The sequence below is a fragment of the Zootoca vivipara genome, chromosome 5, assembly GCF_965207765.1.
Source record: "Zootoca vivipara chromosome 5, rZooViv2.hap1.1, whole genome shotgun sequence".
In the NCBI taxonomy this organism is placed as follows: Eukaryota; Metazoa; Chordata; class Lepidosauria; order Squamata; family Lacertidae; genus Zootoca; species Zootoca vivipara.
In genome coordinates, this window is record NC_142588.1 from 95,002,666 (window position 1) to 95,016,665 (window position 14,000).

General features: G+C 48.5%; 1 protein-coding gene across 2 annotated transcripts in view; it reads right to left on the bottom strand.

Annotated features, from left to right (window-relative positions):
• Positions 1-2,292: 2,292 nt before the first annotated feature.
• The window catches only part of CCDC50 (coiled-coil domain containing 50), a 44,948-nt gene continuing 33,240 nt past the window's right edge, over positions 2,293-14,000 (bottom strand). The window contains exons 9-12 of one of the 2 annotated variants that reach the window (XM_035133032.3): positions 13,443-13,547; positions 12,311-12,390; positions 11,509-11,609; positions 2,293-9,018 (exon numbers count right to left, since the gene is read on the bottom strand). In XM_035133032.3, coding sequence (XP_034988923.2) covers positions 8,999-9,018; positions 11,509-11,609; positions 12,311-12,390; positions 13,443-13,547 — 306 coding nt within the window. In that variant the 3' untranslated portion in view covers positions 2,293-8,998. The remainder of the gene's footprint in view (positions 9,019-11,508; positions 11,610-12,310; positions 12,391-13,442; positions 13,548-14,000) is intronic. The other variant, XM_035133033.3, reaches the window with a different exon arrangement.

A 14,000-nucleotide genomic window follows, 5' to 3' on the forward strand; every position in this document is an offset into this window, starting at 1 on the left:
GGAAGGATGTGTGGATCCAGAATTGGCCTCCACAGTCACTTATGGACTCGCTGTTGAAACGGTGTATATGGAAGACAATCTTGGAAGAGAAGGTTAAGGGGTGATATGATAGCCATCTTCAAATATATTAAAGGATGTCATATAGAGGAGGGAGAAAGGTTGTCTTCTGCTGCTCCAGAGAAGCGGACACGGAGCAATGGTTTCAAACTACAAGAAAGAAGATTCCACCTAAACATTAGGAATAACTTCCTGACAGTAAGAGCTGTTTGACAGTGGAATTTGCTACCAAGGAGTGTGGTGGACTCTCCTTCTTTGGAGGTCTTTAAGCAGAGGCTTGACGGGCATATGTCAAGAATGCTTTGATGGTGTTTTCTGCTCGGCAGGGGGTTGGACTGGATGGCCCTTGTGGTCTCTTCCAACTCTATGATTCTACTCGGCTATGAGGGATCACCAAAGAAGAAAGAAGACCAAGTCTGGACCAAGTTACTTTCGCTGGGGTAGCTGAGAGCAGAACCTCATCCAGAGTCCGAGAGGAGCCTCCATCAAGCAAGTTTCCAAACTTACGATCCCTCTTTATTGTATGGATTACAGCAGGGGTAGGCAACCTAAGGACCGTGGGCCGGATGCGGCCCAATCACCTTCTCAATCCGGCTCACGGATGGTTCGGGAATCAGCATGTTTTTACACGAGTAGAATGTGTCCTTTTATTTAAAATGCATCTCTGGGTAATTTGTGGGGGAAATGAATTTGTTCATCCCCCCCCCCCCAAAAAAAATAGTCCGGCCCACCACATGGTCTGAGGGATGGTGGACCTGCCCATGGCTGAAAAAGGTTGCTGACCCCTAGATTTACAGCCTTCACAGAGCATTTGTGCCCAATTTCCATCAATATTCTTGATAGCAGTGAGCAAATAAGAGGTTTAAGATCCTTGGTTGCCTCCTAGTGGCAGCTCGTATATATTTTGCTTTGCCTTTTTGAGCATGTCATGCTGAGCAGTGGGCTTTATCCAGCAGGGTACTGGGCTTCTCCCACTTCAAACGGCCGGCCGGCCTGCCTGCACTAAGCTCTCAAGGGTGTCATTGGGGCCTAGATCCACTTGGAATGGTAGCACACATCCCTGGAAGCAAGGTTGCCAGCTTTGGGGGGGCGGGCGAAGCTCTACCAACCTTACTATATGCTTGTGAAACATGGACCACTTATAAACGCCATCTCCAACTCCTCAAAAGACTCCATCAACAGTGTCTCCAAAAATTGTTACACATCACTTGGGAAGACAGGCAAACTAATAGCAGTGTACCGGAAGAAGCAAAGATCTCCAGTGATTCTTCAACATCCACTTCGTTGGACTGGTTATTATGTTGTGCGGATGCCTGATGATCGTCTTCCAAAGCAACTACTCTATTCCGAACTTAAAAATGGAAACCATAACGTTGGTGGTCAGCAAAAGAGGTTTAAAAGACTCTCTCAAGGCAAATCAAGTCTTAAGTGTCCAAATCAAGGGAAGTCATAGTATTGCTCTATTCTGTTTTGGCTAGACCCCACCTGGAGTCCTGTGTCCTGTGTTCTGGGCACCACCATTTTAGGAGGGTCTGGAAACCATGCCTGATGAGGAATGGTTGAGGGCATATTTAGCCTGGAATAAAGAAGACTGAGAAGTGATAGGATAGCCACCTTCAGATATCTAAAGAGCTCTCCTATGGAAGATGGAGCCAGCTTGTTTTCCGCTGCTCCCAAACCAATGGACTCAAACGGCAAGGGAGGAGATTCCGGCTAAACACCAGGAGGAACTTTCTGAAGGCAAGAGCCATTTGACAGTGGGATGGATTCCCTCAGAAGGCGGTGGACTCTCCTTCCTTGGAGGTTTTTTAAGCAGAGGCTGGATGATCAAATGTCAGGGGTTCTTCAGCTGTGACTTCTACATAGCAGGGAGTTGGACTGGATGACCCCTAGGGTCCCTTCCATCTCTATGATTCTAATATAAGGAAAACAAGCACTCTGTTCCCCATGTTTGAATGCTCTCTAGGACAGGAGCCAAAAGCAGCTTCTAGGCCCTCGGCGGGGTCTTTAAGGAAGAGAGACCATAGCTGCCAAGTTATCCCCTTTTTAAAGGGATTTTCCCTTATGCTGAATAGGCTTCCTCGCGAGAAAAGGGAAAACTTGGCAGCTATGAGAGAGACCCATTTGGCTGCGTGGCATTTGTTAACATCCTTCCCATGTTCTTGAAGAGTGGAAAGTGAACGGACCCACTTGCCCATGACAGAGCCACAGCAACATATGCACACACACCGCAGATAAATGCCAATCCTTTTATTTATTCCAACACTGCCATCTCCAAAGGAAAACACAGCCTCGAATCCTGCCCCAGCATGACAGCGCTCTTTCCAGTCTCTCAGCAGAGGAGAACAGTGGAGATATGAAGTCCAGCACAACTTCCGCCAACCTGACGCGCTCCCAGGTGTTTTGGACGGCAACTCCCAGCGTGGCTGCCAGAAACTGTAGCGCAAAAATTCTGAAAGGCAGCCAGGTTGGGAAAAGGCTGGCCGACGCAGCTGGCTTTTGCTACTTCTAACAGATTGGAAGAACGTCGCTGCATCGCCTGTGCAATGGCAAAGGAGGACAGCAAAGGCCAGGAGTCTGCGAGGGCCTTGCGCAGAAAGCCACCCCGTGGGACAAACCAAGGAGAACAATAATTTTCGACTGAAAAAAGCAAGGAAGAAAGCATAAAGAAATGGGGAAGAAATGCCAAGGTCTGTAGTGCTTGGCTGAACTGGAAAGGCTTCATTCAGACAACCCTGGAAGTCCATGGAAATCTGCACTGGAAGTACAGAGGCAAACATAAAACAGTTTATCGGGTTCCATTGTTTTAGGCACATCCTGGTTTCTTCACCACACATATGAACTTTGGACCATGCAGAATCTCGAGAAAGTCCTTGTGCTTGACCTTAAGCCACCCAAATGCCTTAGGGGTGGGGGTGTTTCTGTACACAATGCAACGACCCTCCATCGGCTTCTCCCTTTGGCCTAAACTCATCACACCTTCCACAACTGCGCAAACAGATTTTACATTTAAGAGCAATAATTGTAGCAGTGGGCATTGGGTCAGAGAGGAGAGAGATGCACCAAGCCATTGTCTCTCCGGCGGCTCCCCCACCCAAGCTGAAAATATAAGAGTTTTTAAAGGCAAAATGGCTGGTTGTACATCCAGATGTCTTGTACTCGCACGCCTCTGGGTTACGGGCGCTGTGCAGCATCGGTTTGGACATTTATGAAGTATCAAGATTTTAATTCAAAACGAATGGTGGTCACACATTACATTGCCAAGCAAAACACAGCAATTGTGGGGGAACCGGGAAGACAGCTCACTGCCTTGACAAAATCTGTTGAAGAGATCTAGATTTTGCAATCAGCACTTCAAAAACCTGATGCACAGGAACCGTCCAGCTTTGGACAGTCTTCTAAAACACTGAGTGTGCATTAAACAACCTCCCAAATTATTCCATTTTGCCCTCCTCTGTCCCAGGGGAATTTCCGATTTGACTTCTCAAACCCTGCTACAAAAGAAAACAATAAATTTACAAATCTATTAGGAAAGAGAGAGAGGTGCAATAGTTTCAGGGGGGCAGGAGGTGCCCCCCTTTACATTCAGAATCCAGGGTGCCAAAAGCAGGCAACACAAGACATTTAGAAGGAATTCCCTAAAACCAGCTGGAAGCAGCTTTAAACCTGGGAAGTAGGACAGGCAAAACAAAGCAAAGCCAGATTATTGCAGATGGGGTTGTCTTGTTAAGTGTGCCATTTAGAAGGAAAGCCTAGCTGCTCATGCTAGAAGAGGTTGCTTCTACCCTAGCGGCAAAGGCCCAAGATTTTGCACACTCAAGTTTTTGTGAAATTGCTCAGTTGCAGTCTGAAAAGGTTGGTTGGCTGGCATCTGACATTGGAAGAAGAAAAGGAGGAGGAGGAGGAGGAGGAGGAGGAGGAGGAGGAGGAGGAGGTGTTTGGATTTGATATCCCGCTTTATCACCACCCGAAGGAGTCTCAAAGCGGCTAACATTCTCCTTTCCCTTCCACCCCCACAACAAACCCTCTGTGAGGTGAGTGGGGCTGAGAGACTTCAGAGAAGTGTGACTAGCCCAAGGTCACCCAGCAGCTGCATGTGGAGGAGCGGGGAAGTGAACCCGGTTCCCCAGATTACGAGTCCACCGCTCTTAACCACTACACCACACTGGAAGAGTGTGCAAAGGGGAAACCAGTAATAAAATCCACCCTGCCTGAAGGCGCAGGAAGCAACAAATTAAATAGTTGTGTGAAGTAGTCAGGGCTTTGCAGAGTAAAGCAGCGTTATTTTAGCGCAAGGCTGCCAACGGTTGAAGGTGAGGAAAAAGTATTGCTCTTTTAAGTGTGCCGAGAAGCCACCCTTTCCATTTCTCTTCCAGCTGACTGGGGGCAAAGGGAAGCCTCAGCCGAGCCAAAAAGTCCCAGCGTGGAAGCAACCTTGGAGTTCCTGGAAAGGGATGGCAGCACAGGCTGGGCTCAAGCTTTGAATCTCCAAAGCCAAACCTCCACATGCTACACTGGAGAATGGCGGCTGAAGAGAAGTAGCTGCTGGTTATTCCTCTGCCAAAGAAGGTAGTTTGGGGACAGGTTCTACAGTACGGAAACACAGGAGGCACCGAGGCAGAACTCCCTGTTCAGGGAGACTCCGCTACGCGGCTGCAAATGAAATGCTTCAAAGGTGTTGTAAAGTGCAATATACAAATGTGGCACTAGGTGGCGAGAGAGCTAGGCAAAATTCAATGCGTTTTTAAAACAAAGCATTTTCACAGCGGTTTTTTAAATACGTATGTGTGTAGATTCCACCTGGGAGCTGCAGAAGAGGCAAGCTGCAAGCCGCTCTACATGTAATGCTGGGGAGCGAACGGGCAGCGGCACTGCTTGCTAACGGGGGAGCCTCTTGTATTCAGGCTAAGTAATGTAAGTGGCAGGTTTGTGTGTGTGTGTGCTTTTAAGTGTGCAAGGTAGGGGTCACCTCCAACCAAAGTGGGGCCAGGAGGCGCTTTGCAGCCGGAGCCTCCTCCTGAGGTTCAGGTGCCCATAATGCCTCCCACTGTGCTCCACATATATTTAAGGGGCATCAGCCACTGAGACCAGGAAGCGACACCCCCAACATGAAAGGGTCCAGCTTCCCAGCTACAGCTCTACAGCTGTGTGCAAAGTTCCCTGAGGGATGGGCGCAGAGGTCCTACAATCGCAGCTAAGCGCCCCAATGCTACAAGGGATGCCTCCCTGGGAAGCCATGCCTAGTGGTGCCTGCTCTAGTTGCAAGCTGCAGCCAGGTAAGCTCACGTTGGCAATGAGACCTGGGATCTGCCCAGGGAGCCCCATGGATGGCATTTGCAAAGGGGGCAGCCTTTGCAAAGGGCACTTTCCTTTCTAGGTCTTTCCTCCCAGGAGTGGGTAGGACAGGGGTCAACAACCTAAGGCCCATGGGGTCGTTGAACCAGCCCATGGACTCCCGCCGCCCGCTCGGTCGGCTCCTGTGTGCCAACGCTAAACTGGCGCGGAGCAAAGCAGGGACCGCCTTCCACGATGCTGGCCGGCTTCCCATTGGCTGCAGGAAAGACAAACACCTGGAATACTGTGCCCAATTCTGGGCGCCACAATTTAAGGAGGATATTGACAAGCTAGAATGTGTGCAGCGGAAGGTGACCAAGATGACCAAGGGTCTGGAAACAAAGCCTGATGAAGAATGGTTGAAGGAATGGGTATGTTTAGCCTGGGAAAGAGGAGACTGAGAGGAGATAGGAGAGCCACCTTCAAATAGGTTTTTAAAAAATTAGTTAAACTAGTTTTGTTTGGAATTTAATAAATGTGCAATTGTTACTGTTTTGAACTTTAATGTGTTATTACCTTCTTTAGTGGGCAGTGCAAAGCATTATTCTGAATAAGGCTTTTTAATAGGGTATGAGAGCACCGGGATGGGTTTATGGAACAAAGGAGGCAGCGGTCCCAAAAGGTTTGGGAACCATTGTGGTGGATGATGAACACCCCTTTGGACAAACCAGTTTCACCTGCATGCCAGGGAAAACTATTTTGGAGCAACCGACTGGGCAGGACTCTGGCACAACGTGCCCTGAAAGGAACAGAGTATAGGGAACAGCGCCAAATTCAAGGAGGCAAAGCTCAGGAAATTTTTTCCTGCACAACGGCCCCCACTGTCTGCACCCACCCTTGCAAGAACCTTGGCCCCAAATGTGTTTGAAGCTCAGTTTATGTCCGTGCCCTTAAGAAGAAAGTCTTGGGCCCCCAAACCTAGTCTTTGACAGGACCTCCCCAAAGTTTCCCAACATGTTTGGGGGTGGGGGCACCAGCAAGTAATCTGGGGACCGAGGACAAGAGGAAGACACTTTCTCCCTGCCGTGATCCCAATGTCCAACAAGGGGGGAAACATCCAGAGGTTTAGGCATCTCTCCGTTTTCTTTCCCTTTGCTGAGCATCAACAGACTCGTGGCCTCTGCTCACCCCGCAAGGGAAAGAGAGAAAAGGCCCCCACCAGAGACGCCCCCACGAAGATGCTTCATGGGAGAGGCTGACAAGACGGAGCGATGGAGGAAGAGAGACCCCCAGTTGTGTGTGAACACAGGCAAGCTTTTGGCACCTGAAATGGCATTGTTCAACGCCGAGCAATAATAAATACAAGGTTTTGATGGGAGAAGTGGGAAATGGCAGCTTCATCAGTTTTAAAAACAACCAACCAACAACCATCAACTATTCTATGTTATAAAAATAAACCATACAGTATATTTAAAAAAAGAAAACGAGACCATTGGACATGGCACAGTGGGAGATGGAGAACAGAACGGAAAGTCCCTGTGTGTGTGTTGGTCGATTTGCGGCAAGAGAGTTAACACTTTCTGACCAAAAAGGGAAACAAACCTAAAAGCTCAGGAGGGGAGGGCAGGGCAGTGAAATCTAGGCTGGGACGCAAGTTTGGGAAGGAGAGGAGAGCCATTCCTTTAGAGGGTTTTTTCCAGGGTGTAGGAGAGTGGCTTCTAGGTGGGGCATCTTAGGGCAAAGTGGGCAACCTAGACTCCCCCTCCTCCTGCCCAAGGCACTTCTGAACAGCCTGCTATAGTTTTTTTTTAAAGTTCCTAGACCTCATTGTTTCAGAAATACGTATGAAACCACGAAGGCTGAAACTTCTGTAAAATAAGAGGAAAGTAAATCTAAGGCCAATAGCTAACCTGTTAGGCCAGGCATAGGCAAACTCGGCCCTCCAGATGTTTTGGGACTACAACTCCCATCATCCCTAGCTAACAGGACCAGTGGTCAGGGATGATGGACATTGTAGTCCCAAAACAACTGGAGGGCCGAGTTTGCCTATGCCTGTGTTAGGCGTTTCAGAAGAAACGGGGTAATGCCGAAAGTATGTTTGGCGGTTGTATCTCCCATGAGGGTATTCAGAATTTGTCGAGAACATTTGTGCAGGAAAAACTCAGCCTGGAGCCAGCCTGGTAGGACTTAATTCCTACACATGTGTGAAGTTAAGGTGAGGGAATGCTGCAACTTATACACCAGGAGACTCGATCTTTGCCATGCCCAAGTAAAGTTGCCTTAAGCATCGCAATGGTGTGGCTTTTAAAAAGACCATCAACACCACCTTCTCAAGTCCATGTGGTGGAATTAACTAGACTCCTGCTTCGCCTCCTGTTTGCATTCACGCTAAGGAGGAAGGGAGGGAGAGAAAGAGCCAAAGAACATCTTGTTGGCAAATTGCGGCCTTACCAGGAGGCAACAAGGGTGCAAGAGCATCTCCTCTGGATCAGGCCAACGGGATCTCCCCCCCAAAAAATCCAGCATCGTCTTCTCACACTGGCCAGCCAGATGCACCTATGGGTAGCTTGCAAGCCGGCCAGGAGTGCTGTGGCCCTCTTCAAATCTGCAATTCCCAGCAAATGGTGCTCAGAGCATCTCCTACGTTATGTCGACCCCTCTTTGAAAGCCATCTAAGTTCGTGGTCACCGCTAGATACGGGGAGAGCGGATGCTGCATTTTAAATACGTGCTGTGTGAATACAGTGGTACCTTGGTTCCCGAACGGCTGAGTTGACGGACAAATCGGCTCCTGAACGCCGCAAACCCGGAAGTAAGTGTTCTGGTTAGCGGACGGTTTTTGGGAGCTGAATGTCCGTTTCGGCTGTCGGCATTGTTTCCGGGGCCAATCCGAAGCCATGCCTTGGTTTTCGAACGTTTTGGAAGTTGAATGGACTTCCAGAACGGATTGAGTTCAAGAACCAAGGTACCACTGTAATTGCTTCCTCTTTGCCTGCCCTGAAATCTCCCGAATTTCAGTCAGAGGCGTCTGGGCTCTAGAATTATGAGAGAGGGAGGGGAAAACCTCTCTGCCCCACTGTCTCTGCAAAGCAGCGGGCATTTCCACCCCACCTTTCCCCCATTGAAAGAAACAGCCCCAAACACCATAGCTTTTCCTTTTATCATGAAGGCGGTGAGCTTTCCTTTATGGGAGGTTTCTAAGCAGAGGTTGGACAGGCCTCCGTCAGGGATTTTTTAAAGCTGTGGTTCCTGCATTGCAGCGGGTTGGGCTGGATGACCTTTGAGGATCCCTCCCAGCCCTACGATCCTAGGCTTGTTTTGGCTGCCCTCTTCCCAGGCCCACGAGATCCTCGTTGGGATAGCGGCGGCTGGAAGATGGTGCTACGAGATCCCAAATCCGAAATGCGCAACGGGCGAGATGGGCTGTGAAAAAGGTACCCCACGAAAGCAAGATTTAACTGCCCTGCCCAGGAGACCGGAGGGAGATCGACAAGGACTGAAGAAGAGGCACTGTTTGTGGACGATGTCTGCGATGCTCAGGAAGGAGGTCGTCCCCCGGGAGATCCTGGGAGGCTGGAAGGAACCCAGGAGATCTCCAGGAAGGATTCCAGCAAAGTTTGCTACAGAAGAGAGTCAGTATCAGCAAAAAAAATATTGCCTCGTTCGTCCTACTGCTTATAGTGGTAACCTGCAAATGAAAGAAAGAGAAATATTCAGTTGCTTTCACTCCCCTTGCTGTCTTGGGAAGAGCAACAAACTTTTCAGCTCTTGTGGAAAACAAAGATGCTATTATTTTGGTGCCGTACATCAACATGTTTTAAAAAAGAACGCAAGAACATGTTGAGGTTCTTAAAACGCCTTACATCTAAGTTAACTGGCGTCTGTTTTTAACTTTTTGCATAGCTTCTTCTGTACCTTTGTATTCAACTGCTTTGATATCTATATGAAACAGCAGTATGTGACTATTTCTATAAATAAATTAGGTTAGCGGATCGGCAAGTTTAAATCGGGCCTTTCTGCCTGTCCTTCCTGTTTAAAAGACCACAGACTTTCCACAGCTGCCTGCTTGTGTGTGTGTGTGTGTCCCCTCCCTACATGTGCATGAAACACAATGAGGGAACTACAACTGGTAGCTCACAAGCCTGCCTGCCACACAAACACACAGGGCTGGTTCGAACCCCATCTCCCTTTCCTGCTTCTGGGTGAGATGGCCCATGGCAGTGGCTTTCTCGAGAGGCCGACACTTTTAATTTTGCAGCGGGACCTCTGTGCCTCTCCGCAAAACCCCTGACTAAAGGAAACAGCTGTGGCTTATTCCTTGGGAAAGCTGCAAAGGTTACGGGGAAGGGATGCAGCTCGGAGGCTGAGCTCAGGCTCTGAAGATCCTGGAGTTCAACAGCTGCTTTCACCCAGTAGAGCCAAACTCTTGGGGAGCTGCTGTCAGTCAGAGTGGACAATGCTGAGTGAGATGAATCCCTGTCCTGGGGAAGAGGGAGAGAGGAACTGCTGGTGTTGCAGCGGCCCTTCACTCTGGCTTGTGATGAAGAGATCTGCCCGGTTTTTTTGGGGGGGGGGGTTGTGGGGAGGAGACTCTGGTTGTCTCTCCCTTGAGAAAGATCAACATTTCCATCAGCGCAGACTTTTAGTTATCTCCACCATTTCTGACCGCATGCAGTTCTGGTCACTTCATCCCCCCCCCCAAAAAAAAACATTGCTGAGCCGGGAAAGGTTCAGAAAAGGGCAGCCCAAAGGCCAAGGGGATGGAGAGACTCCAGCTGAAGAAAAGCCGCAGCGTTTGGGACTTTTCAGCTCGGAGAAAAGCAGAGCGAGAGGCAAAACAATAGGCATTTAGGTAAACAGGCCGGGCTGGGAGAAAACGGACAGAGAAAAGGTTTTCTCCCCCCTCTCATATCGCTCTGGAACTCGTGGGTATCCAAGGAAGCGGGGCGATTCAGGACAGAGAAAATAAAGTGCTTCTTCAGGCAGATAGACTGTGGAACTCCCTCCCACTGGAGTTGCCAGGGATGGCCACCTACTTGGGTGGCTTTAAAAGAGGATTGGGCAGATTCATGGAGGAGGAGAGGGCTATTGAAGACTACTAGTCAGGATTATTAGTATTATTACTATTATTATTACTATTATTATACCGCCCTACACCTGGTGGTCTCAGGGCGGTTCACAGAACAATGTGGAATGATGTTGAGTATGCCTTGCTATTATGTTGTAGCAGCAATATGGTTGGCAGATTCCCAGACTGGATCAAAAGCCTAAGAATGCTCTGTATTCTGCAAATTTTAGAAGTACGTTTGCAACATCAAGTATAAAGCAAGGAATTCAACATCACAGTATTACAGTCAAAAGCCAGCAATGCATCTGGATTCCAGTTGCTATAAATAAATAAAGAATATAATAATAATAATAATAATGATAATAATAATAATAATAATCTGCCTGGGTTGCCCCAGGAGGAGTGTCCTCCTTTGTTTCTGCTCTGCTCCCTGGTTTCCCATTAGGGCATCAGGTTGGCCACAGGACGCTGACCTATTATTTTGATTAATTACATTTGTCTACTGCTGGAGGAGACTCTTGTGAGTCCCATGGACTGCAAGAAGATCAAACCTATCCATTCTTCAGGAAATCAGCCCTGAGTGCTCACTGGAAGGGCAGATCCTGAAGCTGAGGCTCCAATACTTTGGCCACCTCATGAGAAGAGAAGACTCCTTGGAAAAGACCCTGATGTTGGGAAAGATGGAGGGCACAAGGAGAAGGGGACGACAGAGGACGAGATGGTTGGACAGTGTTCTCGAAGCTACGAACGTGAGTTTGACCAAACTGCGGGAGGCAGTGCAAGACAGGAGTGCCTGGCGTGCTCTGGTCCATGGGGTCACGAAGAGTCGGACACGACTAAACAACAACAACACTGCACTTCATCTGTAGATCTCAGGGCGGTTCACAGCATAAACTTACAAGAACCCCCCCCCCTAAAAAAATACATAATAAAAACAAGGAGAGAAACAAATTAATCACCCTCAGCCCCCCACCCCCACAACACATTTGAAAGGCTATCAGATGTTAAATCTAGATGGGCCAATAGCACCCCCGAAATAAGCAAGTTGGAGACCGAACATGAGTGCCATTATTCCATTGAGTTGGTGGGGACGCTGCCCCCCCCCCTCACCTTTATGAGAAGGCTCTGGTCTGGGTGTTTGATGTGCCAAGTTATGCTGGCTTGTAAGGTTACAAAGAAGGTCGAGATCCTCGGAGGGCGGAGGGGGAGGCCTGGGAAAGAGTTTGGAAAAAAGGATTGGAAAAAGGACCCACTGGCCAACCTGTTCCCCCCCCCCCGACGGTTGACGCTACAAAGCCTTTCCCCCAAAGGGTCCGCTTACAGATGGTTCTCCCCCTCCCATCCACTTTTTAGTGGTTTAAATACTTGTTTTTGGGTTATCTTACTGATTTATTCTCTTTCTAAACTGCTTTGAGGGTCTCTGCTCTCCCCCCCCGCCCTTTACAATCAAGTGGCGTGGAAACTTTATGAAACAAACAGGACTGTTAAAAATCAATTTCAGCCTCAGTCCCTCCATCTGTAAAATGGGACATAACCCCACGCACAGAAAGGTTTCCTAAGCACTCTGCACCCACTGCGAAACATTCACCCGATGCCAACAAAGAGCTAGCGGTTGCGCACGACACAATATTGTGAGCCAAAGGGCTGGCAATCTGGTGGCACAGCTTGAGAGGGAAGCAGGACAAGTTTTTGCTGAGATGAGCTACCTGCCATCTGATGTGCACTGCAGGTAGAATCTCAGCTACCTTGACCTTCCTCCCTGCACTTAGAAACTAGGTGCCAGGGACTCCCTTCTACCCGACATACTAGTTTTCTATGTGCAGGGAGATGGATAATTGAATCACAGAACTGCAATGCCCAACCCCTTAAAGAGATGCAGAGGCTCAACCCCTGGATCGGGGATCCCTCTCACCTCGTTGGCTTGTCGCTTCTGGACCGGTGACCTTCGTGACCTTCCCTTGACCTCGGGCGCACCAGTTCGTGTGTGTCGTGCTGGGGAGAGGAGAGAGAGAAGGACGGTCAGCTCAGACTGAAACACAACAAAATAAAGTCCTTCTTCACGTGGCGCAGAGTCAACCTGTGGAATTCCCTGCCCCATGAGCCAGCGAGGGCCACCAACTGGGGTGCCTTTTAAAGAGGACCAGGCTGCAGTGGTCCCTTGCTTCTCAAACACCTTGGTACTCAAACAACCTGGAACCCAAACACTGAATTTGTAAACCTGACAGTGACTTCTTAAAGCAATTCCAATTTTATAAGTAATCCACTTGACATAGACAAAAGGTATATTTTTGTAGTTGAAGTGTTACCTTTGCAAATTCTATAATTGGAGTTTATATGGATATTTTAAATTTTTATAAAGTTTCAATAAACAGATATTTTCCCTCTTAAAAACAAAAAACAAACAAACTTGGAACCCAAACACTGCAAACCCGGAAGTCAGTGTTCCGGTTTGCAAACTTTTTCCGGAAGCTGAACATGCTCCGTTTTGAGTGTTACACTTCCAATTTGAGTGTTACGCTGAGGTCTGTCTGTTTTTGCTATTTATTTTGTGTTTTTGTGGCTCTTTTTGTTTCATTTTTGTGACGGTGTAGAACCCAGTTCAGCTACTGATTGATTGATTGTGCGACTGCAGTACGTTGTTTATTGCTTTCATTTTTATGGATCAATGGTCTCGTTAGATAGTAAAATTTGTGTTAAATTGCTGCTTTAGGGGTTGTTTTTAAAAGTCTGGAACGGATTAATCCGTTTTGCATTACTTTCTATGGGAAAGCACGCCTTGGTTTTGGAACGCTTTGTTTTTGGAACGGACCTCCGGAACGGATTAACCTTGAGAACCAAAGTACCGCTGTAATTCCCCTGGCCTTCAGGATGCTTTTGACGGATTTCTCTTTCCTCTTGGTTTCAATGTACCTGTGCAGGGGTTTTTTTTTGTCTCTTGGTGTGGTTGTAAGTTGCTTTGGGTCGCCCTGGGCAGATTAAATCAATCAACGTCAGAGTTTCGCCCGGCACAGAGAGACAAAGCCAACTCAAGACCCAAGACCCACCTTCCGGTCTGGCTCCTGCCTCTTCTTCTCCAGAGAAGACTTTTCCCGTTCTTTGGCTTTCTTGTAAGCCTTCTTCTCCTCCGCCAGCAACAGGCGAGCTATTTCCTAGCAGAAACAGCAGGATAAGAACGTTACAAGGAGCTCAGCAGCTGGATCAAGCCCAAGAGGGGCCCATCTAGACCAGCCAAAACCCTCCAGCAAGATGTGAGTGGAAGAGCCTTCTCCCACTCTTGTTCTCCACCGTGATTAAGGTAGGCTGGCTTTGCCCATGGAGGCTCCATTTAGGAATCACAAGGAACTAAGAAGAGGCCAGGCAGCTGGGCTCCTTCTCACAGAGGCCGACCAGATGCCCACAAGGAAACCCCACAAGCAGGACCTGAGCACCACTGCACTCTCCCCTCCTGCAGAAAACCTTTCGTCAAAGATGCTTCAATTTAGAATCCTGCATTGCAGGGGGTTGGACTAGATGACCCTCGGAGTGACTTCCAACTGTATGATTCAACCGTTTCCAACAACTGGCACTCAGAAGCACTCGTGGAGGCAGAGCACGTTGGCCTC